We start from the raw sequence: 27,596 nt of genomic DNA on the forward strand, positions 1-27,596 counted from the left end.
GACTCTTCGAGCCAGTAAGATTTTGAATTTGACTATCTAGTATATATTGAAGAAACACAGAGGGGCCTAGGTAAAATAATTCAGATTTATATTGAACAATTGATTTGATAATAGTGCTTATGCCCATGAGATGTGTCACCATATCTCCTTGACTATTATGTGACCAGCTTTCACTGATATGGGAAAAAAATTGAAATCATTCATTACTTGCATAGTTGGATAAATTCCAGGCCAGCTCCTTAGCCAGAATATTGATCTCACCACAGAACCATTAATCTGTGTGTAGAATTTTTTTTACTGGGAAAGAAATATTGTTAATGACCAGGATTGCGTCTGGTTGAGCTGACCAGTTTTGCCATAAAGTTGTTGGACAGGTAATTTAAAATTGGCTCCTAATCTGGCAGTCAAGTTAACGAAACCTGGACTTCACTTCAAAAAGTCTAGTGTTAAACATATAGGTTTTTTTAAATCTCTCTATCTTTAGGGTAATTCAGAGGTAAAAATCAACCGAGAATCAACTTTTCTAAGAATTGGTTTTATTAACATTAAAACACAGGTTTACAGATAGGGAACCTTAGTTAGAAGTACAATTTGAAACTCAGAGTGGTCAAATGTTTCTGCTTCAGGAGTCTGAGGGGTTAATTCTTTATTGATGTCCTCCTTGGTGGTGGTGTGGTCTGTTTCCTTTCACGTTTTAAAATGGCTATCTTTATACCAGGGCTGCTGCTAACAAAATCGGGCTGCCGGTAGTTTTTCCTTTCTCTCTCTTCCCAAGAAGCTGCTGTAGTCATGGCCTCCATAGCTCACTCCTTGTCCTTCGAAAGTACGGCATATCTGGAATTAAGGCTGCAGGACATACTTATCGTCCATGATGTTTTGTTAAAAGTAAGCTGTGTTTCTAATTTATTCTTTTAATTTTAAAAGTCCATATTGAAAGTCCAAAGTCCTTCAAACTGAATGTTATCTCTCTGCTGCTTATGCTAACAAATGAAACGTGTTGTTTATGTAACATATTGTTGAAGATGTTTTGATGTGGGTGGGGGGGGGGGGAAGGGGGGGCGTGTGGGTTGTAAATTTTTGTCGGTAGGTGGTCCCTCGTACGTTAATGGGTGCCATTTGTCATGAGCCAGCATGGGAGCCACACATTTTTTTAACAGCAAATGCTGACATGTATATTTTAATAGATTAATTGCTATTCATTTATATTGATTCAATTCTAAGCAGCAAAGACTCAATGTAGCTATTACAGGATCAGAGGTTAACGAATGGTATTCCTAACTGGGCCACTAATTCTTATACTATTTCACAAGCACTTATTTTTGTGGTAGGTTTATAAAGTCTTTAGGTTGTGACCAAATTTGATGCAACACGGTGGCATAGTGGTTAGCACTGTTGCCTCACAGCGCCAGGGACCCGGGTTCAAATCCGGCCTCGGGTGACTGTGTGGAGTTTGCACATTCTCCCCGTGTTTGCGTGGGTTTCCTCCGGGTGCTCCGGTTTCCTCCCACAGTTCAAAGATGTGCGGGTTAGGTTGATTGGTCATGATAAAAAATTGGCCCTTAGTGTTGGGGGGGATTAAATACGTGGGGTTACGGGGATAGGGCTTGTGTGGGATGGCTGTCGGTGTAGGGACCGGGTGCTAGGGTTTGGATGATCAGCCATGATCTCGTTGAATGGCGGAGCAGGCTCGAAGGGCCGAATGGCCTACTCCTGCTCCTATCTTCTATGTTTCTATGTTAACTCCTGCAGAGAGAGGTCATTCACTTGTTCTTTGTGGATTGAAGGGGGCAGAAGAGTTTAAATGTTTCAAGGGGAGATGTGCAGCAGAGAAGTGCTGTAACCTACAAGGCTACAGACCAAGAGCTGGAGAGTGGGATTAGGCTGAATAGCTCTTTTTTGGCCAGCACAGACATGATGGGCCGAATGGCCTCCTGTGCTGTAAATTTCTGATTCTATATGATTGATGCAAAATATACTGGAAACAATGCTTTAAAATGTGCAATCAGGGACTTATAATACATAAAATGTCAATCGTTAATATTTGACTGCTACTTTACATTAGGAGGGATTGAAGGTCTTGAAGAACAATGTCAGAACCACCAACTCGCTCAGAGCTGCCTCTTCTGAGGCTCGTGGTTCAGATTCTACTTCAGGCATGCAAACCCTCAGATTCCAGGGCACGGTTGTGGTCTCTGTTCACATAAAGGGGATCTAAGTGAACCAAAAGCTACCTGATATCTTGCCGATATCAGTGGCTTTTAAGTTGTTTTGATCAACTGCTTTGGAGGTCCACAGAGTAAAACGGAAGGGAACAGGCTGCACTTTTTTGCATTTGTGAAAAATGTGTAGGGCAAGTTGTTTGTTGCTTTATACGAGGTTACAGAGCATCATAAGTTTCGGTAAGCCCATTCACATTGCTTTCATCGATATTTAATAATGCTTTCAATCTCGTGACTGATGTTGACCCTCTTTGATAAACTGGAAATACATAGCAAATATTAGAATTTATCTGGGATTTGCACTCCAGCTCCAAGATTCATGTAAGGCTAGATGGGAGAATCACTGAATCTATCTCTGTCAGAAGAGTAAGACAAGGTTGCCCACTGTCACCTATCCTACTTGATGTCCTTATCACTGATGTGTTGGGACGATGTTGTAAGGGTCGATTTTGAGTATCTATTCTCTATTTCTGAAAGAATTGTATTGCTCCTTTTCTCAAGACATTTTGTTGTTGGTAAGATCGCCTGAGGGTCTAAGGTACTCTACTCAGCATCTTGAACAATTAACGAACCAGTGGACACCCCCAAGCGCAGCATTATGGTATTTACCTATTTTTTTAAATTTTTTTTTTTTTAATAGGAGAATCGCAAAAATCTGATTTAAAGATACAAAGGGCATCTTTCCTAATTGTTGATTCACATCAGTACCTGGGGCCTTTATGGATACCAAATTCAGCCTGGACACAGTCCTTCAGGACCACACAGAAAAGGGCAAAGAGCACTTTGGGTGGTATTGTCTTTCTTCAATGACAGCAAACCCCCAAACAGGTTTGGGGTACACAAAATGTTCACACGGTTCTCCTTGGTGGTTTAGAAATCCTCAGCATGCAATAGAAGATTTTGTCTAGTTCATGTGAAAGATCCATGGCCACTTATTTACATTATTACATCACTCGCTCTGGTACATGCAAACAGATAGGCCTGCTGTGTTGTGTTCACCACGTGTTACTATCCAGTGGTGCAAAAATTGAGTCTGTTTTAACTTGTAAGAACTATTTAATATATCTGTAACCCTTGAAGAATTTATTTTTGGCTTCAAAAGCAGTTTCCCATCCTAGCCTCTCCATTTCACTCCCACTTCTTCATGCTTGGTGTGCTCATGTCCTCCTTCTTAATGTAAAGTGCTCTGAAATGCCTTGCAGGTGAAGAGCATTAAATAAATGCAGATAGATTCTAAATGGCTGGAAAATGTACTGAAGAAGTGTAAAACTAAGTCTATTTCCTGGGCAGGCAAACCTCCCACAAAATCTTTCTCACATCTTCAGTGCTGATGGGCCCCATTCAAAAAAGTTTCCAAATCCAGAACTGCAAAAACACATTTAGCTTAAGTTACAATAAGCTCATGTGACCAGTGTGTTTACTCGTCACATCATTGGTAAGACTACTGAGCTTTAAGAACATAAGAAATAGGAGCAGGAGTCGGCCATTTGGCCCTTCGAGCCTGCTCCACCATTCAATAAGATCATGGCTGAGCTTCGACCTCAACTCCACCTTCCCGCACTATCCCCATATCCCTGGATTCCCTTAGTTTCCAAAAAATTAGTGACCTCTGTCTTGAATATACTCAACGACTGAGCATCCACAGCCCTCTGGGGTAGAGAATTCCAAAGATTCACAACCCGTTGAGTGAAGATATTTTTCCTCATCTCAGTCCTAAATGGCCGACCCCTTATTCTGAGACTGACCCCATGTTCTACATTCCCCAGCCAGGGGAAACATTTTCCCAGCAATTAACCCTGTCAAGTCCTGTAAGAATTTTGTATGTTTCAATGAGATCGCCTCTCATTCTTCTAAACTCCAGGGAATATAGGCCTAGACTACTCAATCTCTCCTCATAGGCAATCCCCTCATCCCAGGACACAGTCTAGTGAACCTTTGTTACACTCCCTCTAAGGCAAGTATGTCTTTCCTTAGGTAAGGAGACCAAAACTGTACACAGTACTCCAGATGTGGCTTCACCAATGCCCTGTATAATAGTAGTAAGACTTCTTTACTTTTAGGTTAGCTTTTGTTACAAAGGGATTAGAGTATACCATTTGCTTTCCTAATTGCTTGCCGTACCTGCATGTTAACTTTCTGTGATTCATGCACAAGGACACCCAGGTCCCTCTGAATGCAAACATTTCCCAATCTCACCATTCAAAACATATTCTGCTTTTTTGTTTTTACCACCAAAGTAGATAACTTCACACTTCCCCATAATGTATTCCATTTGCCCACTCAGTCAACCTGTCTATATCTCTCTGCAGCCTCTTTGCATCCTCCTCACAGCTTACTTTCCCACCTAACTTTGTATCATCAGCAAACTTGGATACATTACACTCAGTCCCTTCATCCAAGTCATTAATTTAGATTTTAAATAGCTGAGGTTCAAGCACTGATCCTTGTGGTACCCCGCTAGTTACAGCCTGCCCATCTGGAAAAAATCCCGTTTATTCCTACTTTCTGTTTTCTGTCCATTAACCAATCCTCAATCCATGCTAATATATCCCTCCCCCCCCCCCCCCCCCAAAAAAAACCACGCGTCCTAATTTTGTGCAATAACCTCTTGTGTGGCACCTTATTGAAAGCTTTTTGAAAATCCAAATACACTACATCCACTGGTTCCCCCTTATCCATCCTACTAGTTACATCTTCAAAAAACTCTTAACAGATTTGTCAAACGTGATTTCCCTTTCATAAAACCATGTTGACTCTGCCTAATCATGTTACGACTTTCTAAGTGCCCTGTTACCATGTCCCTAATAATAGATTCTAGCATTTTGCCTACTACTGATGCCAGGCTAACTGGTCTGCAGTTCCCTGTTTTATCTCTTCCTCCTTTCTTAAATAGCGGGGTTATGTTTGCTACCTTCAATCCTTGGGGACTGTTCTAGAATCTATGGAATTCTGGAAGATTAATACCAGTGCATTCACTATCTCTGCAGCTACCTTTTTTTAATGCCCTAGGATGCAGGGCGTCAGGTCCAGGGGATTTGTCGCCACTTAGTCCCATTAATTTCTCCAGTACCATGTTTTTACTTATACTGATTTCTTTAAGTTCCTCATTCTCTCTAGACCCTTGGTTCCCCATTATTTCCAGAATGTTTTTCTGTCTTCTACCGTGAAGAAAGACAAAAAGGGCTGAATTTTGCCGGCGCGCTCAGTGCAGGTTTGGAGGCGGGTCAGCTGTCAATCACAGATTGACACCAGCATCACTAGCATCCACACTAACCTTCTCCACAATCATCTGATGTTGCACTGGACACGGCATCATCACTCATGCACATTACTGCCCGGGATGCCAGCGATGGCCTCACCATGTCCAGACTTGCTTCACTTAACATTGTACACCCTGGCTGCCACGTGATGTGCCAGGTTGACACCACCCCACACTAGCACCATAAAGCATCCCTACAATGTCGAAGCCATTCCTTTCACACTCCTCACCATTGGGGGGAAACGTTATGTCTCACCATTCACTGGAACTCACCAAGACACTTTCAATGGTGCACACAAGTCTGTCCAAGAAGGCAAAGTCGTGACAATAAGGATTTCAATGCTTGACAACACAATAACAGAAAGTTTACGCGAACATTGGCTAAAACACCCAAGTGCCTACCCTTGTATGTTAGCTGGTATGATTGAGCTAGGATGAGGGGGAGTGTGAGGGGTGGCTAGTGAGATGGGGAAGTGATGATGTAGATAGAGAGGAGGGTTGGCAGTGCAAGGTAAGTTGGTGTGAGTAAGGATGTGCAGGAGTAGGGTAGGGAAGGCAGAGTGATGGTATCATGAGTGGCACAGCAGGATGAGGTTGAGTATGGCTTTGCAGTAATGTTTTGTGATCTACTGAGATCATTGAAAGGTTTGCGCCATTGCAGCCTGGTCCTCCTGACGACATCCCTTCTTGTGCCCTCCTGTGCAACGTGCAACCAGGCTGCGTTGGTGTCCTGGGGAGGTCTCTACTGCCCATTAGGAGGGAAGAGAGCCTCCCTGCATGCTGAGACTCCCTCCATAAGCCTGAGTGCAGCCATGCACCTTTGTGCAGTGCTTGTCAGTGTTTGCAGCACCTCCACCAGAACTGTCAAAATCATTTTGGACATGGCCCCTTTTAAGGAAACTGGCTGATAACGCATCATCAAATTACGTCAACAGACCTGCTTCCTATTAATTGGCTGAGGACCTCGCAGGGCGGGCTTAAGAAGCCAAATCAACGTAAAATCTTGTTGGAGGTAGGGTTTGAGTCAGATGCGAGGTCCCAATGGACGCTGCCCGCCATGGACCCGCAGAGTTTGGAAAATTCCAGCCCATAGTATTTGTTTCATATCTCTGCCATTTCCTTAGTGCCCATTACAATTTCTCCTGTCACTGCCTCTAATAGGCCCACATTTACTTTAACTAATCTCTTATTTATATACCTAATAGAAGGTTTACACTCTTTTTTTCTCTTTCCTTATCAATTTCTTGGTCCTCCTTTGCTGAATTCTAAAAATCCTCCCAATCCTCAGGCTTACTTCGCTTTTTGGCAACATTATAAGCCTGTTCCTTTGATCTAATACTATCTTTAACTTCTCTTGTTAGCCACAATTAGACCACTTTTCCTGAGAGATTTTTGTGCCTTAAAGGAATGTATATTTGTTGTAAATTATGTATTAATTCTTTAAATGCTAGCCATTGCTTGTCTACCGTCATACCTTTTAATGTAGTTTCCCAATCTACCGTAGCCAACTCGCCCCTCATACCTATGTAGTTTGCTTTGTTTAGACTTAAAACCCTAGTTTCGGACTTGACTAAATCACTTTCAAATTCGATATAAAATTCTATCATATTATCATATTAGATACTAGATCTAAAATAACCTGTTCCCTGTTGGTTTCTCAACATACTGATCTAGAAAATTATATTGTTTACATTCCATGAACTTGTTCTCCACGCTATTACTGCAAATGTGGTTTGCCCAGTCTATATGTAAATTAAAGTCCCCCATGATTACTGTGTTACCCTTGTTACATGCACCTCTAATTTCCTGATTTATATTCTGCCCTACTTTACAACTACTGTTTGGGGGCCTATAAACAACTTTCACCAATGTTTTCTGCCCCTTGCTGTTTCTTAGCTCCACCAAAACTGATTCTTCTACTTGAATTTTGGAGCTCAGATCCTTTCTCTCTGCTGTCTTTATCCCATCCTTTATTATCAGGGCTTCCCCTCCTCCTTTTCCATTTTGCTTATCTCTTCTAAAAGTTAAATATACTGGAATATTTAGTTCCCAACCTTGATCACTTTGCACGTCTCCATAATGGCTATTAGATCAAACCTATTCATTTCTATCTGTGCTATTAATTCTTCTATTTTATTGTGAATGCTTCATGCATGCAGATATAGTGCCTTTAGCTTTAACTTTTTTCTATTTTTCCCTGATATCACCTTAGTCACTGATGCCCTATTACCTTTGTTACTCTCTCTGTCCCTTCCTGACCCACTCTGCTTATTTTGACCCAAAGCTCTGCTTTGCTCTGCTCTGGAGCCTTGAGATTTTTCTTGTTGTTTTTAAATTTACTCTTTCCTGAATCCTCCCAACCCCGTTCATTAGTTTAAAGCCCTGTCTACTGCCCTAGTTATTCAATTCGCCAGGACACTGATTCCAGTCAGGTTTAAGTGGAACCTGTCCCAATGGAACAGCTCCCTCTTTCCCCAGTACTGGTGCCACTGGCTCATGAAGCGAAACCCCTGCCTCCCACACCACACTTTCAGCCATGCATTTAACCTTCTAATCTGCTTATCCCTATACTAATTGGCACATGGCTCCGGTAACAATCCAGAGATTATTACCTTTTTTGAGGTTCTGCTTTTTAATTTGGACCCCAACTGCTCAAACTCCCTCAGCAAAACCTCATTCCTAGTTCTACCTATGCTGTTGGTTCCTGTGTGGACCACGACAACTGGATCCTCCCCTTCCCACTCCAAGTTCTTCTCCAGCCACGAGGCTTTGACATTCACATTACAAAATGTGACGACCTGAAACACTGCTGCAGGAAAAATCCTGCAATCCAATATAATAAAAATGGAATCTAACTAAAGTCACAGTGAAGCTAGGGCCCTGTCATAAGCTTTATTGAGAGAATTTGAGTTTTTTTGAGTTTTCAGCTTTTATGAATCCGTTCATCAGCTTTTGCCAGTTTTCTGTGTTGGCATTAATGGCCCAGAAATTCGGGTCTCACGGGTGAGTACGCACTGGGTACTCGCCCGTAGACCCAATGGAAGTGCCGGTTTCATGCATGTACTGCGCATGCGCGGGAAACCGGAACTTCCGTTCCCTTAAAGGAGTTCAGAGGTGGAATGCGTGCACCGGAGAGGCAGCGCATGCGCATGGAACTTACGTTTTTTTTCCAGGTTTCTCCGGGAGGCTAAGTCTCCAGGAGTTACACATGTAAAAAGCAGGCGCAAGGCCTGCTTTTAACAAGGTAAGTGGTGAATTAATTTAAATTAAAACTTTTTTCCACAGGTTTATTATTAGCCCTCTTAGAAAATGTAATTAATTTTTTCAAAAATTTAAATTATTATTTAAAAGTTATTTTATGTAATTTTATAGTTATTTTAAAAATGTGGGATTTTTTTTACATTTATTTGAAGTTTTAGTGATGTTTTGGGGCTTATAGTATTTATAGTTTTGACAGCTCTTCCTGTCAATTTTATGAAGGGGCATTCCCTGCTACCATTGGCTCTCCATGGCCCACGTGATCCCAGGGGACGCATCGAACTAACTGCGCCCCTGGGATACACAAGCACTGCGCGCTGGCAGTTGGAGCAGGCCCAGGATCGGAATCCCACGTGGGCCCACAGCACAACGGCCGGCGCGCTAGGTAAGTGCAGGTCGGAGGCTTGCACCCACGGGAAGCCTCTGACCTGAATTTCTGGGCCAACGAATTTCACTCGCAGCTGACCGAGAAGGGGAGACGGCCTTAGTCTGGTGTGCAAGGCTAGGTACCAGAAATGAAAGTACAGTGTGATATCCCACCCCCCCACAAAATCCTGTTTAAATATATGCCACATAGCCAAATTATCGTTCTATTGCACATTTTTCTCCTTTTTAGGTTGTTACCTGCTGCGATCACTTATGATGCTTCCACCTTCAGATGGATAGGGTAGGGAGATGCTGGCATGTTGGATCATTTTAAATGTGATCAATATGCCTGATGCAGCTAATGCTAATAACCATTGTAGACGAGATCTAGGTGGGCGGACCTCTTGTTTAAAATTTTGCACTTGTAGTCTTGAAGGAAAAGGAGGAATTGCATATTGACATGACTTAATTATAGGGCTTATTTTTAAGCAAGTAGCCTGCAGTATTTCTATAACAACTAAATTATTAGCTTCTGAAATGGTAGTTACCTTGAGGCAAAATTTTTACAACCTTTAATTCCTTTGACAAAACTTATATAGTTTGAGATAATGGGAAATAATTGAGTTTTTCCTTTGAAGAAATTCCATAATCGATCCATAAATAAATCATTCAGAAGGGTTGAATTAAGTAGAACAAGAAAAGTTTTCTAGCTGCAAGAAATATACATTTTCCCTTTTTTATAACTGACGAAAGTAACCGTACAGTACAGGGCCTCCTTTGTTTTTGACTTCAGTTGAGTAGCAGGCTTTGATTTGTAAACTGCAGAATTGGAGATTTTATGGTTATATACATTTTTTTTCAAGTTAATTTTTTTTAAACTTCAGTTCGTGGTTTTGATCAGACACATTTGCCTTTTTAGAAAATGAATGTGTTGGAAATGTCACAGATCATATATAGGTGAGAACAGGTATCCAGAAATGCTCATTAAAACTTGCATTTTAGCCAAATATCAATTATTTCTCATCATTGGTCAATAGGTTTCTTTTATAAAAGAGCATACTGGAAGATATGCAAGTTCTTCTAAACTAATTGCACAACAAACCAGGCCATACTGCTGCTAAACAAAACTCAAGCCGTCTGACTGCCATGGGCATACTAAAATAGTTACCTATTATCACATGAATGGAACATGTGTGTATATGTTGTATATGCATAAAAATGTGCAATTAATGTACAAAGCAAATATTTATATGCCCCATTCTAGTGTCCCTTTCCAGGATGAAGGCATTGGTTTTATTTTGCTATCAAAATTGCCCTGTGTTATTTAGTAGGTATTTGCTAAATAGTTGCGCTCTAGTATTGTTACTTGGATATAAATATTAGTTCATCTGTGGTATGCATAACCTTTTTTTTGTTACGTTAGTTAACCATGGTATTCACTCAGCGTCTGACATCTGCACCAACATCTATTGTGGTCTTACTGTGTGTGTGTTTCAAGCTTTCAAAATAGGTATTCTTACTATTCTATACAAGTCTGAATGGTTTAGATTTTGAAATTCATTTGGGTCTTGTCCTACTTACACAACATAATCTATCTTGTTCGCCGAAGCCCAGATCTGGGTTGAATGCTTCTATTTACAGTACAATACTTCAAATATAAAGAGGTGTGTACAAATGCTTGTATTTTAATGCTAACTACAGAAAATTGAGTTAATGAATTGAATGGATGAATTATCATCTTCATTCTCAAAGACATAATTGCTCCTGCAGAGGGATTTAGCTGGTTTTCTGGTTTGCTCTATCATATTATAGCACCAGCTCGCCAATAGCAATAGGACAGGTTAGTAGAAACTATCATGGACAGTACACAAAAAAAACTGGATTTTACTAGCGAGTAAATTAATTACTGGTAAAGGTATTTAAATGCAATATTTATTTTCAGTTGAGAGTTTTCTTAATCAAGAAAAGGAGGAGCATGTGACATCTGAGAAGCTCCCCAGCTGCAGATTTAAACTCTATTTTAATTTGCATGCATGAACTGGTCTTTTTAAATCGGCTTCTCCATTATTTCTGATGCAAACCCCATTTGCTTCTGTGTTTAGTTCAGCAGAATTGCTTTTGTTCATTTATTGCTGGCAGAACTTTTGGCAGTATGTGGGCAAATCCCAGCACTTGAATCCTCTCCTCCAATCCATATCTTGGTGAAGTTTCTCCCACTTTGGGTGCAGTCATGCTACCATTTTCATGTAATGCAAGGTCTATCTCTCTGCCTGCTCCCCATTGAATAACTCGGAGATCCCCCTCTAATCATTGGGGGTTTCTGCAAGTGGAGTGGTTTGGATGTTGCACTCTTGTCTCACTTGCTCAAGTCGAGGGTGATTCAATCCAATCTTTCACTTTCCTACAAAGGAAGTCTTTCTTTAAAATGGTAATATTTTTAGATATTTCCAGAATTATCATTCCCTTTCAACAACAAAATCTGTATGTTAGGTTTAAGGAAGATGGGCTGATTTTGCAGCTTCATTCTATATTGATCTATATGGATGTGATGAGCAATGGGTCTTAACTGTATAATTGCAGTTGAGAAGTGCAAGGCTATTTAGCTTGGAATTCCTATCTGTCCAGCAACAACTACCTAGGTGGGATAATTTGGTATACATCGGTGGGCGAAACGATTGCAAAGCCAGCATGATGTTGCCAGCGAGAAGCCCAAACAAGTTGATGGTTGCACCTCATTTGCATTCAACTGGGGTGGGTGTGAAGAGGCATGAAGAGCATTATTGAAGGGAGAGGAAGGGTTAGCAGCAAGGCACGGGGAGAGCTGCCAAATTGTCAATTTTTTTTTTTACCAGACCTGTTTTCAGCGATCTCTTTATTGGACACTAGCTCTGGCTGTTTCAGCCTTTGTGTAGTGGGTGGGTCCAGCACTCGGCAAGTACCATGCTTAACTGCACCAAAATGGAGTTGGGGACCTAACTACATCATAGGGCCCCAATGCATATTGAGTAATGAGGCTCCAGCCTCTCTGGCGAGCGCACAGGATGCCTAAATTGAGGCCCACTCAAAAATGGCTGTGGGCGGGCCAGCAAGTGGCAATGAGTTTAATTTTTGTCATTTTGGTCCTGCAGTAAAATGGGTTGGCACAGAGCCCCAAATTGGGGCCTGAGATCACCAAACAGATCTAATGGTGTCATTCCTGCTCTATTTGTTTATGCAAAATAAATATTGTTTGAGATGTCTTTCAACTGTGACAAAATGCATATCAGACAGCTCGCATTCGCACATCTTCTGTAATTGTCCCTTAATCCAGCTATATTTGGCCATACAGGAAGTTAATTTCATCACAACTTGCTGTGCTGCACTCATTCCATTGCATTATATCTTTGATGTTTTGTGAAAGTTCTGCAATGGCTCCCTGCTATGGACTCTATATCCATCCCCTCCACCACCGGGGCACACTGGCTACAGAATGTATGACCTGCAGCTTGCACTGCACCAACTCACCAAGATTACATCAACAGAATCTCCCTCTCTGTGATCTCTACAACTGGTGAGCAGCAATTTTGGGAACACCATCCGAACCAAATCACACACCATCCTGACCTGGCCATCCTTCACTGTTCCTTCATCTTTGCTGGGTCAGTATCCTGGAAATACCTACCTCTCAGTTGTGGGAGAAGGACTCCAGCGGTTCAAGGAGCAGGCCCACCACCACCACCTCAGGGCAATTAGTGATGGATAATAAATGCAGCCTTGCCAGCGTTGCCTACATCCAGAGAACAAATAAAAAATAAAAATTAAAAAAAAAACTTTTTTAGCTATCTGAATTTACTTAAGTTTATTATTGTTGCAATTTTTCTATCTTGATTTATTCGGGTATCCACTTTTTTCTCTAAACTTGTAGTGCAAATGCACTTGTAGAGTTGGTGAGAAGCCATTTCAGTTTTTTTTACTTGCACTTGTTTCTCTAATTTAAAACTGAAAAAATAAAGTTAAATGTTGAAAGAAAAATTCAATTTCTAGAGCTAGAATTCTGCTTTCTACTTTTTACTGAAAGCAATATTTAAAATATTCAAGTACAGACTCAAGAAATGTTTAATTAAACAGACTTTGAATTATTGTGTGTGGAGAAACCATGACTTTGGCCTAGAACATTCCATGTACAGCTATGTGCCTTAGTTTTATCCAAATTATATCAGAATTTACCATTATGTTTTGTAGATGATGAAACATGCCTGGGAGAATTACAAACGTCACGCATGGGGGTCAAATGAATTGAAGCCTTTATCTAAACACCACCATTCTAGTAGTCTATTTGGTAAGTATTTTTCAGTTGTACTTTTTTCCGTAAATTTAATATTGGGGACTGAAAGCTGTGCAGCATTTATATATATTTTTTTACCTGTATAAAAAGGTGTATTTTATATATTTTTTAAAACTATTGAAGTCACTCATGATGCCCATATAAGTTGATGAGGTTGAAAGACATCTCAAACAATGGTTATTTTGCATAAACAAATAGAGCAGGAGTGACACCACTAGATCTGTTTCCATGGTTTTGCATAATTTAACTACTCAACGTGGCTTGACTATTTAAGCATTCTGTTCTGACATTTGCGCAAAATCTACTGTAAAGGGCTGAAAAAGTAGCCGTCAATAAAGCAGCAGTAGCAATAATGTACATTTATTTCATGCCATAAACATGGTAAATTGTCAAGGTGCCTCACAAAGGAGAAACCTCTTCTCTCACCAGAGCGCTTTTTGCAAACTGTGATGAGGGTTTAAGTTCCCAAATATTTCCTGTTCATAAATTGTTATTCCTTCATCATACTGTTGCATTATGCTGTATTTGCTTTATTCCTCAACCTCTGCATGCATGTTTTGTACGATGGATTGTGTTATTTCTGTTAACTAAGACACTGCTGGATTGTTTGAAGAAAAGTTGCATAGATCCATTTTACAAATACAGGAAACTTTTGATTTACCGGCACCTAAATAACCGGAAATCTCGGTTAACCAGCAAAATTCAGGAGTAGGTTTTACTTCATATTTTTTTGTCTTCTTCCATCTGTGCTGTGCAAGGGTGTGGCTGCAGCTGTTGCTAAGCTACAGAGACACTTGAAACTTGAGGCCATTGTTCTACAGTTGTTGCTAAACAACAGGGTTTGTTGCTTTATACGGAGCTGTCAGCTCTCCCTATCTTTTACTATAGCGTTCGGTTATCCGGAATTTTTGATGAACCGGCACCACGTCGGTCCCGTCCGTGCTGGATAAAAAAAAGTTTCCTGTATGTTTGCAGCAGTGTTTCAAAGAGTCAGGGACCATGCGTCACATGTCCGAATTAACTCGGAATGTTGTAGCTAAATTGTACTGATGCTTTTCAAGCTTTTAATAATTTTCATTATATTGTCTTACCTTTTTTATATGATAGAAAGGTCTTTTTGTTTTTTTTTCCAGTCGCTGCTGAGTATTTGCTACGCCTACATTAGGGTGACCATACGTTCCCGTTTTCTGGGGACAGTCCCTGGGTGAGGTACTGTGTCACTGGGCAAACAATGTCCCCAGAAGAGTCCCCGGTTCACAAAACTCATCCCTGACATGAACCCCTGGGCAGTGAGTGTGACCCCCTGAGCTGTCAGCTTGCAGCTCGAAGGCTAAATTAAACAACAACTTGTAAAATGGCCACAGTGACACACTGCTCATGCGTGATTGGGTGGTCTTTCTGCGCATGTGCCCGTTGTTGGAGGTTTCCGGTCGGGCTCCTGCTGCTGGATTGTCAGCGGCAGAAGAGCCTGGGAGCACGGCAACCGGAGCGAGCGAGTGAGGGAGAGATCGCGGGGGAGGGCCCAGTCACAGTCACCGGGGGAATGGGAGTTGGGGGGGGGGGGGCTAATCCTAGACACTGGGTGGGGGCAAGGAGGGTCAGGTGGGACCTCAGTCACCGGGGGGTGGGTCCAGTGTTTGAATACGCTTCAATAGTGTGACATCACATCCGCGGTAATTCTATACACATTTGTTTTGCATTTGTAGTGTATATGTGCAACTGTTAAAATATAGGCTGCTAAAAATGTTTTACTTCACTACGCTGCGCAACCTGCGTTTTCCGCCCTGGCTACTTTGCTGTGCTCTGACCCTGTGTGTCCCCGGATTCAGTTTAGGAAATATGGTCACCCTAGCCTACATATTGTATCCAAGGAATTGACTGGATTCAGTGGGCTTAAGTCATTTCCACATCCCCAAAAGCTCAAGAATTTCCTCAGCTGGCTACTTTGTATTTTAATAATTCCTCGTTCATTGAAAGTCTACTTGGCAACTTCCCTTCATGTACTGGGGAAATCATTTTCACTGTCACTGATTTTCAAAAAATTTTGTTTTGCCTTTTTGCTTGGGTGATTTCCACTTTATTTCCACCTCACCTAAGTTCCGAAGATATACGACTTCACTTTTGCCTAGTTTCTCAGTTCTTCCTTTCACAAGATGTCTGTATGCTTCCAAACATGGTTTAAAAAAAATTAGCATTTTGGTGAGTAGAGATCCTGAATTGTGCAATTTTCATGCGAGGAGTTTGCTATAGCTAGTTTTAGTTTTTTTTTCTGCATTCTTGTACACGGTTCACAAGTTTTAAAATTCTGATGTCTTTGAGTTAACTCAAAGACATCACACATCCTTTACAATATGAAAGCAAAATACTGCTGATGCTGGAAATCTGAAATAAACCAGAAAATGCTGGAAATATTAGCAGGTCAGACAGCATCTGTGGAGAGAGAAACGGAGTTAATATTTCAATTTGATTTCATTTTTTACCTAGTTTAAGTCAGTAACCAGTTTCAGAATTTCTTAGGAATGCCAGAACCTTTCTGGTGTCAGACCTACTGACTTGTTCTCGGTCAGGATTTTAGCATGCATCATATGTGTTCAAAGCTTAGCACTAGAGCCTTAAGGGCCATGAAAATCACTGGAAAGAAAAGCCTGACTTCCAGAATGTACAGAGCTGATGTGCCCCAGTGCAGCCCTAGTTTGTTAAGACCCCCCAAAAATGTACAGTGAGTAAACAATAAAGCAGGAGTTCTCTGGGAGCTGCCCCCTCCCAGCTGCTGTCCTGTGTAAGCTTGTTTGATTGGGTGCTTCAGCATCTCTCTCAAGTTCCTCCAGCATTGGTCACTGACATACGACCCATACTCCAGGGTTGACCTCCAGGTTTTGCAGCGTGATGCTGATTCCTGTGCGGTGCCCAGCGGCAGTCGCAAGAAAATTGTTCTGCGCATTTGATCCCACCCTTCTGGAACATAAAACTTACTGTTCCACGCTATCAGAAGGTCCACTGAATTTTGTAACTGGCATGCAATCATGGTCCAAATTAAGGGTATATGTGCAGCATGGGAGGAATTGAGTTTATATCACAAAAACAATCTAATATTGGAGTGTACTAATTTGTAGTTCAAATCATTTGTGTAATAAGTGAAGTAGGCTCACTGAGCATCCTACCTTTTTTTCCCTCCCCATTGTGCAATTTTGCAATTGCTATTAGTAATGCTAATTTAAGACTGTAGTGTTTGTAAATTCAGTGACATTTCAAGTTGTATCATGCAGAGATTCACGTATCTCTGATAAACAGGATCGTGTATGGTGGGTATATTGTGTTTAATCGGAGTTTAGGACGGAATATACGACCGTGACAAGCAGCTGGTACCAGACACACACCCTCTCCCTCTCCCACTCCGATGGTGAGCATGGGATCACTCTCAAAAGAGCGTTCGACCAGTGCAACTTCTGTTCGGCTCTCCCCTGCACCGTCTGTGGGCAAGCCCTTGGGTTGTCACTTTTATTCTCATTTTAGGGGTGGGCCTGAGGCCAAATTATTGACAAGACCATTTAACCTATAGAGGTTCCTCAAATTTCATCAACCAATGACAGGTCAGGTTCTTTGTCTTGGTTCTTGGATGAAAGCCCTCCCCAAAAGAGGGTCTCATGACTTCATCCAATTTATCTTGGAGGTTCCTCCATTAGAATTCGTCTTATAGAGTCATAGAATTATACAGCACAGAAAGAGGCCCTTCGGCCCATCGTGTCTGTGCCGGCCATCAAGCCCTGTCTATTCTAATCCCATTTTCCAGCACTTGGTCCGTAGCCTTGTATGCTATGGTGTTTCAAGTGCTCATCTAAATGCTTCTTGAATGTTGTGAGGGTTCCTGCCTCTACCACCCTTTCAGGCAGTGAGTTCCAGATTCCAACCACCCTCTGGGTGAAAAAGTTTTTCCTCAAATCTCCTCTAAACCTCCTGCCCCTTACCTTGAAACTATGCCCCCCTGGTTATTGACCCCTCTACTAAGGGGGAAAAAGTTCCTTTCTATCTACCCTATCTATGCCCCTCATAATTTTGTACACCTCAATCAGGTCCCCCCTCAGCCTTCCCTGCTCTAAGGAAAACAACCCTGGCCTGTCCAGTCTCTCTTCATAGCTGAAGCACACCAGCCCAGGTAATATCCTGGTGAATCTCCTCTGCACCCTCTCTAATGCAATCACATCCTTCCTATAGTGTGGCGACCAGAACTGCACACAGTATTCCAGCTGTGGTCTAACTAGCGTTTTGTACAGCTGCATAACCTCCCTGCTCTTGCCTTCATTAGCCAAGGCATAGAATATAAGTATCCCATATACCTTTTTAACCACCTTATCTACCTGTCCTGCAGCCTTCAGGAATCTATATACAGTACATGCACACCAAGGTCCCTCTGATCCTCTGTCCTTCCTAGGGTCGTACCAATCATTGTGTGTTCCCTTGCCTTGTTAGTCCTCCCAAAATGCATCACCTCACTTTTCAGGGTTAAATTTCATTTGCCACTGTTCTGCCCATCTGACCAACCCGTCTATATCGTCCAGTAGCCTGAAGCTTCCCTCCTTGCTATTTACCACTCCACCAATTTTCATGTCATCTGCGAACTTACTGATCATACCTCCTATGTCCATATCTAAATCAATAACGTACACTGCAAACCGCAAAGGACCCAGCACCGATATCTGTGGGATACCATTGGACACAGGCTTCCAGTCACAAAAACAACCTTCGACCATCACCCTCTGCCTCCTGCCACTAAGCCAATTTTGGATCCAATGTGCCAAATTGCCCTGGATCCCATGGGCTCTTCCTTCTTGACCAGTCTCCCATGAGGGACTTTGTCAAAAGCCTTACTGAAGTCCATGTAGACGACATCAACTGCACCACCCTCATCTACACACCTAGTCACCCCCTCGCAAAATTCAATCAAATTGGTTAGACATGATCTCCCCCTGACACAGCCATGCTGACTAGCCTTGATTAATCCTTGCCTCTCCAAGTGGAGACTAATTCTGTCCCTCAGAATTTTTCCCAATAATTTCCCTACCACTGATGTTAGGCTCACTGGCCTGTAATTCCCTGGTGTATCCCTACTACCCTTCTTGAATAATGGTACTATATTAGCTGTTCTCCAGTCCTCTGGCACCTCCCCTGTGGCCAGAGGTTCTGAAAATTTGTGTCAGAGCCCCTGCAATCTCCTCCCTTGCCTCACACAGCAGCCTGGGATACATCTCGTCTGGGCCTGGGGATTTATCCACTTTTAAGCCTGCTAAAACCGTTAGTACCTCCTCCCTCTCGATACTAATTTGTTCAAGTATATCACAATCCCCCTGCCTGATTTCTATGCCTACATCGTCCTTCTCCATAGTGAACACGGATGCAAAATATTCATTTAAAACCTCACCCACATCTTCCGGCTCTACACATAGATTGCCGCTGTGGTCCGTAATGGGCCCTACTCTTTTCCTGGTTATCCTCTTGCCCTTAATATACTTATAAAACACCTTGGGATTTTCCTTTATTTTGCCCACCTGTGTTTTTTCATGCCCCCTCTTCGCTCTCCTAATTTCTTTTTTAAGTACCCCCCTGCTCTCTATACTTCTCTAGGGCTTCCACTATTTTTAGTCCTTTGTATCTGCCAAAAGGCTCCCCTTTTTTCCTAATCCATTTTTGTATATCCCTTGAGATCCAGTGTTCCCCGAGTTTTTTGGTCTCACTCTTGACCTTTACGGGAACATGTTGGCATTGTTCTCTCTCTCTCTCTCTCTCTCTCTCTCTCTCTCTGAAAGACTCCCACTGCTCTGATGTGGATTTTCATACAAGTAGCTGATCCCAGTCCACTTTGGCCAGACCCTGCCGTATCATATTAAAATCGGACTTCCCCCAATTTAGAACCTTTACTTCCGGTCCATCTTTGTCCTTTTCATGACTACCTTAAATCTCACCGAATTATGGTCACTGTCACCAAAATGCTCTCCTACTGACACTTCTACCACTTGCCCGGCTACATTCCCTCGAATTAGGTCCAGTACTGCCCCCTCTCTTGTAGGACTTTCTACATGCTGGCTCAGAAAGCTCTCCTGGATGCACTTCAAGAATTCTGCACCCTCTGAGCCTTTCATACTCTGACTACCCCAGTTAATCTTGTGGAGGTTGAAATCCCCTACTATTATTACCCTATTATTTCTACATTTCTCTGACATTTGCCTACATATCTGTTCCTCTATCTTCCCCTGACTGTTTGGGGGCCTATAGTACACTCCCAGCAAAGTGCTTGCCTCCTTTTTGTTTTTGAGTTATACCCATATGGCTTAATTAGAGGAACCTGCTAAGAGATCATCCATACTTACAGCAGTAATTGACTCCTTGATTAATATTGCGACATTCCCTCCTCTTTTACACCCCCCTCTGTTTCGGCTGCAGATTCTATAGCCCGGAATATTGAGCTGCCAGCCCTGCCCCTCCCTCAACCATGTCTCTGTGATAGTAACAATATCATACTCCCATGTGTTCATCAACACCTTCAATTCATCTGCCTTACTCGCAAGACTCCTGGCGTTAAAATAAATGCCATCCAGCCTTGCCATACTCCCTTGTGCCATTACATATTTACATAGAAACATAGAAGATAGGAGCAGGAGTAGGCCATTCGGCCCCTCGAGCCTGCTTCGCCATTTAATGAGATCATGGCTGATCATCCAAATTCAGTACCCTGTTCCTGCTTTCTCCCCATATCCCTTAATCCCTTTAGCCTTAAGAAATATATATCAATCCTTCTTGAATATATTTAATGAATTGGCCTCAACTGCCTTTTGTGGTAGAGAATTCCATAGGTTCACCACTCTCTGGGTAAAGAAATTCCTCCTCATCTCTGTCCTAAATGGCTTACCCCTTATCTTTAGACTGTGACCTCTGGTTCTGGACTCTCCCGCCATCGGGAACATCCTTCCTCCATCTAGTCTGTCTAGTCCTGTTAGAATTTTACAAGTTTCAATGAGATCCCCTCTCATTCTTCTAAACTCCAGCGAATATAAGCCCAATAGACCCAATCTCTCCTCATACGTCATTCCTGCCATCCCAGGTATCAGTCTGGTGAATCTTCACTGCACTCTCTCCATGGCAAGAACATCCTTCCTCAGATAAGGTGACCAAAACGGCACACAATACTGGAGGTGTGGTCTCACCAAGGCCTTGTACAACTGCAACAAGACATCCTTGCTCCTTCCTGTTCTTGAATCCTCTTGCTATGAAGGCCAATGTTGTGTATGTACCTTTAAGAGAATAACTGGTCTCAGACTGCAGTACCGGCAGTGACCACCCCTGTATAAAAGGCGCTGGTGAGCCTCTGTTTTCAGTTTCACTATTAACTTCCATCAGTAAAGACTTGTTTTGTTCAACTCCTGCTGTCCGTGTCTCAATCATTCACGGACGTAATACTGGCGACGAGCAGATACGAACCTACCTACAGTCTGCACCACCTCCTGGGATCCATTCCTACAGCGAAGTGAGCAGAGGTCGAGGCCAGAAAGAAAAGAAAGTAAGAGGCAGTAGAAACGGGCGTCGACCGTGGGCATCCGCCCTGTGTTGCGGAGTTGAAGATTGTTGGAGAAGCTGTCGGAAGCGGGGCCTGGTTCCTGTCGACGGTGCTTCAGCTAATCGGGCTGGTGGCAGGTAGTGCACTGATCCTTCCTGGGCTGCGGCGGTCGCGAACTCGAGCGGGTGGTTTGCAACGGGGCCGAGCAGCGTTGTCGGGAAGAAGAGAGAGAGAGGGTGGAGCACACAGGGCGCCGCCGGTGCTACGAAGCCGGGCTGCGTATAGACCCACGAAGAGGGAGGCAAGAGTCCCACAGGGTTGTTCCACGACGGGAAGATAATAAAAAAAAGAAATATTAAACGCGCAAGAAACCGCGAGGTGCTGCAGGTTGCAACGGGAACCGCGGGAAGCAGCGCTAACAGCGGGGAAGAAGGCTAAGCGCGGGAGGCGCCATTTTGTTAAATCGGGGAAGAAGGCAAAGCGCGGGAGGCGCCATTTTAGATTTGCAAGATGCCGAAGACTGGCTGTATCACTGCTTTTGATAATACAATAGAGGACTGGACCACGTATGTGGAGAGTCGAGGTATATTTCGAGGCAAACGAAATAGCGGAGGAGAAAAAGGCATCGATATTGCTAAACTTAATGGGCGCTAGAACGTACGGCCTATTGCGGGACCTGATTACTCCAGCCAAACCGAAGGCGAAGAGTTTTAACGAAATTGTTGCTGTCCTACAGGAACACCTAAACCCTGCACCGCTGTTGATAGCAGAAAGATTTAAATTCCACAGGAGAACTCAGCATAAAGATGAGAGCAATGCTGAGTACCTTACGGAACTACGCAAGCTATCAAAGCACTGCCAGTTCGGAGCAGGACTGGCAGATACCCTACGGGACAAATTTGTCTGGACTCCTGAGTGAAGGAACACAGAAGAAGTTACTATCAGAGAAAGAGCTGACGCTAGATAAGGCTTTCAGCGTGGCAGTATCGTATGAAGCAGCAGCCAGGGGAGCTGCAGAAATTCAACAAAACCACAGGAATACGGCACCCACGAAATGACACGGGGATTTGCAAAATGTTATCGCTGCGGCAGAACTAACCATGACCAGAAGGACTGCTGGTCCAAAGACAAAATATGCAGGCAATGCAGGAAGATGGGACACATTGCACGAGTTTGCAGGTCTGGGAAGAAGACCAGCGACAACAAAAAGGCTACTAAGGAACCGTACAAGAAAGTACAAAAGATGACGGACAGTAGTTCCGAAGACCAGATGAGCGATAGTGAATCCGGGAACAGGAGACTAAGCTGTCTCAAACTTCACAATGTAATCGCAAAAGAGGATCACCGAACCATTTGGGTCACCCTCACGATAGCAGGGTCCCAAGTTAAAATGGAATTGGATACAGGATCAGCGCTAACCGTCATGAATCGACAAGACTACGAGTGGCTATTTTCACACATACCCTTGAGAGAGACATCCATCGTCTTGACGACGTATACGGGGCACAAAGTATACCCCAGAGGAAAAATAAGGGTGCCTGTCGAATACAACGGCAAGAAAATACGGAAATTGTATCTCTACATACTGCCAAATGGTGGACCACCGTTATTGGGACGGGAATGGATCAGGAAGATAAACTTAGATTGGCACTCCATTCATGCAATGACGGTGGACGGTAAAAAAGATGAAGACGTCACTCCTGGACGATTGTCAACAATCTTAGCTAACGCCAAAGAGGTATTTCAACAAGAACTGGGCACGCTTAAAGGCGTAACCGCCTCGATAAAAATAGAAGAGAATGCAGTTCCCAAGTTTTTCAAAGCAAGACCGGTACCATATGCAATTCGCCCAGCCGTCGAGGCAGAGCTGGAGAATCTGGAGAAGGCAGGCGTGTTGTCTAAGGTCGACTGGAGCGAGTGGGCGACACCCATCGTTCCTGTCATGAAGAAAACGTTAAGCAATAAGTCCGGGGAGCCAAGGAAGATTCGCATCTGTGGGGATTTCAAGGTGACGGTGAACCCAGTCCTTCACACAGTACAATATCCTCTTTCAAGGATAGAAGACATCTTCGCCTCACTGTCTGGAGGGAAGCGTTTTACAAAAATTGACCTAGCAGAAGCATATTTGCAGATGGAGGTTGAAGAGTCCTCTAGGAAGTAGCTCACGATAAACACTCACAAACGTCTTTACCAGTATCATCGATTGGTATTCGGAGTAGCATCGGCTCCGGCGATATGGCAAAGAGCGATGGAACAAGTCCTGCAAGGGATTCCGGGGACTGTTAGTTGGACGACATTCTAGTGACAGGTGAAGATGACAGTGAACACCTTAACAACCTAGAACAGGTGCTCACTAGACTACGGGAACATGGGCTGCGAGCCAACCGCCCCAAGTGCGAATTTTTTAAGAAACAGATATCGTATTGTGGCCACGTGATTGATGAAGAGGGGTTACATAAGTCCCCTGACAAAATTGAAGCGGTTGTTAAGGCCCCAGCGCCTGAAAATGTGTCGCAACTGAGGTCATTCCTCGGATTGGTGAATTACTACCATAAGTTTTTGCCGAATTTATCGACAATTCTGCACCCACTGAACGCCCTGCTACGAACGGGGGTAGCATGGAAATGGAGCGATGATTGTAAGCGGGCCTTTCAGAAGAGTAAGGACTTAATCACTTCAAGGGAAGTATTGGCTCACTACAACCCAGCACTGCCGATCAGACTGGCGTGTGATGCGTCTCCCTACGGCATTGGGGTGGTACTGTCACACAAATTCCTTGATGGTTTGGAGAGGCCGATAGCTTTTGCGTCACGCTCGTTAACTTCTGCCGAGCGTCACTACGCCCAGATTGACAGAGAGGCCCTCAGCCTAGTGTGGGGGGTGAAGAAGTTCAATCACTACCTGCACGGTCAAAAATTTACTCTACTAACCGATCATCAACCTCTTGTCTCTATTTTCAACCCTCAGAAGGGCGTACCGATAATGACCGCACAACGGCTGCAGAGGTGGTCCCTTTTCCTAGGGGCACACCAATATGACATCGAGTACAAAGGAACTAAACAGCATGGAAATGCTGATGGATTGTCACGCCTACCGTTGCCGACGGTGGAAGAAGAAGACCTTGCAGTGGATCCAATGGAGTTATTCCACTTGACCATAGTCGAATGTCTCCGTGACTAATGCAAACATAGAAAAGGAAACACGGAATGACCCGACACCATCACGGGTCTATGATTTAACAGTGAAGGGATGGCCAGCACATGGCGAACCACTGCTGCCAGCATTCTCGCCGAGAAGAGAACAGCTGTCAGTGTGCAGAGGGACCTTGATGTGTGGATCCAGAGTAGTAATTCCACCCAAATTGAAGGATAGAGTGCTCAATGAGCTTCATGAGGGTCATCTGGGTGGGGTAAAAATGAAGAACTTAGCCAGAGTGTTTGTGTGGTGGCCGGGAATCGATAGAGAAATCGAAGAGATGACCAAGAGCTGTGCAGGATGCCAGAAGGTCCAAAACGCCCCACCACAAGCTCCTCTGCTTTCATGGGAGTGGCCCTCATCTCCATGGCAAAGGGTGCACATTGATTTTGCTGGTCCCTTCATGGACTCGATGTTTTTAACTGCGGTGGATGCACATTCAAAGTGGCCAGAGGTAATAAAAATGTCCTCAACCACCACAGAAAAAACTATCACAGTTTTACGAACCATATTCGCCAGGAATGGGCTGCCTGAACAGATTTGCTCTGACAATGGACCACAGTTTGTGTCTGAAGAGTTCCGGAGGTTCTTAAAGAACAATGGTGTTAAGCATTACACATCTGCCCCATATCATCCAGCCACTAATGGATTGGCCGAGAGGTTTGTCCAAACATTCAAGAAGACTATCAAGGCAATGTGTAATGAAGATATACCCCTACAACACAAGGTGGACAACTTCTTGTTTGCCTACCGGAATGCGACACATGCGGTTACCAACCAAACCCCAGCCATGATGTTCTTCAATCGAAGACTACAATGCCGCTTGGATTTGGTTAAGCCAAGCGTCCGAAGAGATGTGGAGAACAGGCAGTTTCAGAATATGAATGAAAGGCCGACCAGGAGTTTTAAGATAGGTCAACCAGTTTTGGCCCGGGACTACCGCACTGATAAATGGCAGCCAGGAACGATTTGTACACGGCAAGGACCTCTCATGTATACCGTGGACGTTGGAGAGAGCATTGTAAGACGCCATGCTGACCAGATTCTAGAGTCACTGGAAAACGTCAACTCCACACCACGATCTGATGCACCTGGTAATGAAATCGACGTTCCAATTGCAGCTACCGCCGAAATGGTAATATTGAAAGCAAATGAACCAAACAACGACATTGATCCCGACTCAACATTGCCAGAAGAACCTGATACCCCAAAGAGGCGTTATCCAGACAGAATCAGGAAGCCTCCTCAAAGACTGAACTTATAATTGCTTAAACTTAACCAATGTATCTGGCAACCGTAATTGTGATTGTAATTAGTTATCATTTTAGTTGTTAAATGAATGTTATGTACTGTTTATCTAAAAGGGGAGGAATTGTTGTGTATGTACCTTTTAAGAGAATAACTGGTCTCAGACTGCAGTACCGGCAGTGACCACCCCTGTATAAAAGGCGCTAGTGAGCCTCTGTTGTTTTCAGTTTCACTATTGACTTCCATCAGTAAAGACTTGTTTTGTTCAACTCCTGCTGTCCGTGTCTCAATCATTCACGGACGTAATAGCCAACATACCATTTGCCGCCTTAACCGCCTGCTGCACCTGCATGCTTACCTTCAGCGACTGGTGCACAAGAACACCTAGGTCTCGTTGCACTTCCCCCTTCTCCCAATCTGTTGCCGTTCAGATAATCTGCCTTCCTGTTTTTGCCACCAAACTGGATAACCTCACATTTATCCACATTATACTGCATCTGCCCAATCGCCAACCTGTCCAAATCATACTGGAATTTCTCGGCAACTTCCTCACAGCACACATGCCCATGCAGCTTTGTGTTGTCTGCAAACTTGGAGATATTACATCTAGTTCCCTCATCTAGATCATTAATATATATTGTGAATAGCTGGGGATTTGCTGTGCCTTCTAGGCTGACTTTTTTCCTCTATATTTGGCTGTGCATCACCCCCTACTATAGCTCCACTCCGTATCCCATCCCCCTGCCAAGTTAGTTTAAACGCCCCCCCCCCCGCCCCCCCCCAAACAGTACTACCAAACCTCCCCGCAAGGATGTTGGTCCCATTCCGGTTGAGGTGCAACCTGTCCGACTTGTACAGGTCCCACCTTCCCCAGAAGCAGACCGAGTGATCCAGGAAACTAAAGCCTTCCCTCCTGCACCAACTCTTTAGCCACGCATTCATCTGCTCTATCCTCCTATTCCTATACTCACTAGCACGTGGCACCGGGAGCATTCCAGAGATTAGAACCTTTTTGAGGTCCTGCTTTTTAATTTGCTACCTCGCTCCCTAAATTCTTGTTGCAGGACCTCATCCCTCCTTCTACCCATGTCGTTGGTACCAATGTGAACCATCACCTTGGAGTGTTCGCCCTCCCCCTTTCAGAATGCCCTGCAGCTGTTCAGTGACATCCTTGACCCTGGCACCAGGGAGGCAACATACCATCCTGGAGTCACGTCTGCGGCCACAGAAACGTCGTATCTGTTCCCCTTAAGATAGAATCCCCTATCACTATTGCTCTCCCATTCTTTTTTTTCTCCCCTCCTGTGCAGCTGAGCCACTCATAGTGCCATGGACTTGGCTCTTGCTGTCTTCCCCTGAGAAACCATCTTCCCCAGCAGTATACAAAACAGAAAATCTGTCAGAGGGAGATGGACCCAGGGGACTCCTGCACTACCTTCCTAGTTCTTTTACTCTGTCTGGCGGTCACCCATTTCCTGTCTGCCTGTGCACTCTTTACCTGCGGTGTGACCACCTCATTAAATGTGCTATCCACAAAGATCTCAGCTTCGCGGATACTCCAGTGACTCCTGCTCCAGCTCCGAAACGCGGATTTCGAGTAGCGGCAGCTGGAGACACTTCCTGCACATGTGTTTGCCCTGGACACCGAAAGTGTCCCTGACTTCCCACATGGCACAGGAGGAGCACTCCACAGTACCAAGCTGCCCTGCCATGTCCTACCCTTAATTTACTCCCTTTAATTCCTTTAAATTAAAGATATTAAATACACTAAGGATCTTGCTTCACTTTAAACACTACATACTCTAAACTAGAGACCTTACTTTCACTTTAACGACTGGACTGTAGAAATACTCACCAGATCCTACTTACCAATCGGCTCCTTCCCTGGTTGTGATGTCACTTTAGCGGTTTCGCAATTGTTGTATGACTGCTTCCGCTTTCTGACTCTTCCCTTGGTGTAAAGTAAGAACCAATTCCGACAGGGTGAAAAGTTAGGAAAAACAAAGGTGAAGCAAGGGAGCTCCTCCTTCCACTCCTCACCTAACTCCCTGACTCACCCAACTCGCAGCACTCTGTTTAAACCGCACTCTCTTGACTCTATCCTCCTTAACCCAGCAAGTACAAGGCCCGGCCCTGTCACTCTTAATCATGGCCCCAGCCAGAGCTGTTGCACGTTAGCCA

The 27,596-nt window shown here is 43.7% G+C and overlaps 1 protein-coding gene across 3 annotated transcripts in view; it reads left to right on the forward strand.

Annotated features, from left to right (window-relative positions):
- Nucleotides 1-27,596, forward strand: part of LOC147112720 (mannosyl-oligosaccharide 1,2-alpha-mannosidase IA-like) — a 454,464-nt gene that overhangs the window by 144,004 nt on the left and 282,864 nt on the right. For all 3 annotated transcript variants that reach the window (XM_085997310.1, XM_085997309.1, XM_085997308.1), the window contains exon 2: nt 13,324-13,420. In XM_085997310.1, the coding sequence (XP_085853436.1) occupies nt 13,324-13,420 (97 nt within the window). The remainder of the gene's footprint in view (nt 1-13,323; nt 13,421-27,596) is intronic.

The sequence above is a fragment of the Somniosus microcephalus genome, chromosome 9 (genome assembly GCF_052327205.1).
Source record: "Somniosus microcephalus isolate GS21.2 chromosome 9, FLI_Smic_1.0, whole genome shotgun sequence".
NCBI classification, from domain to species: domain Eukaryota; kingdom Metazoa; phylum Chordata; class Chondrichthyes; order Squaliformes; family Somniosidae; genus Somniosus; species Somniosus microcephalus.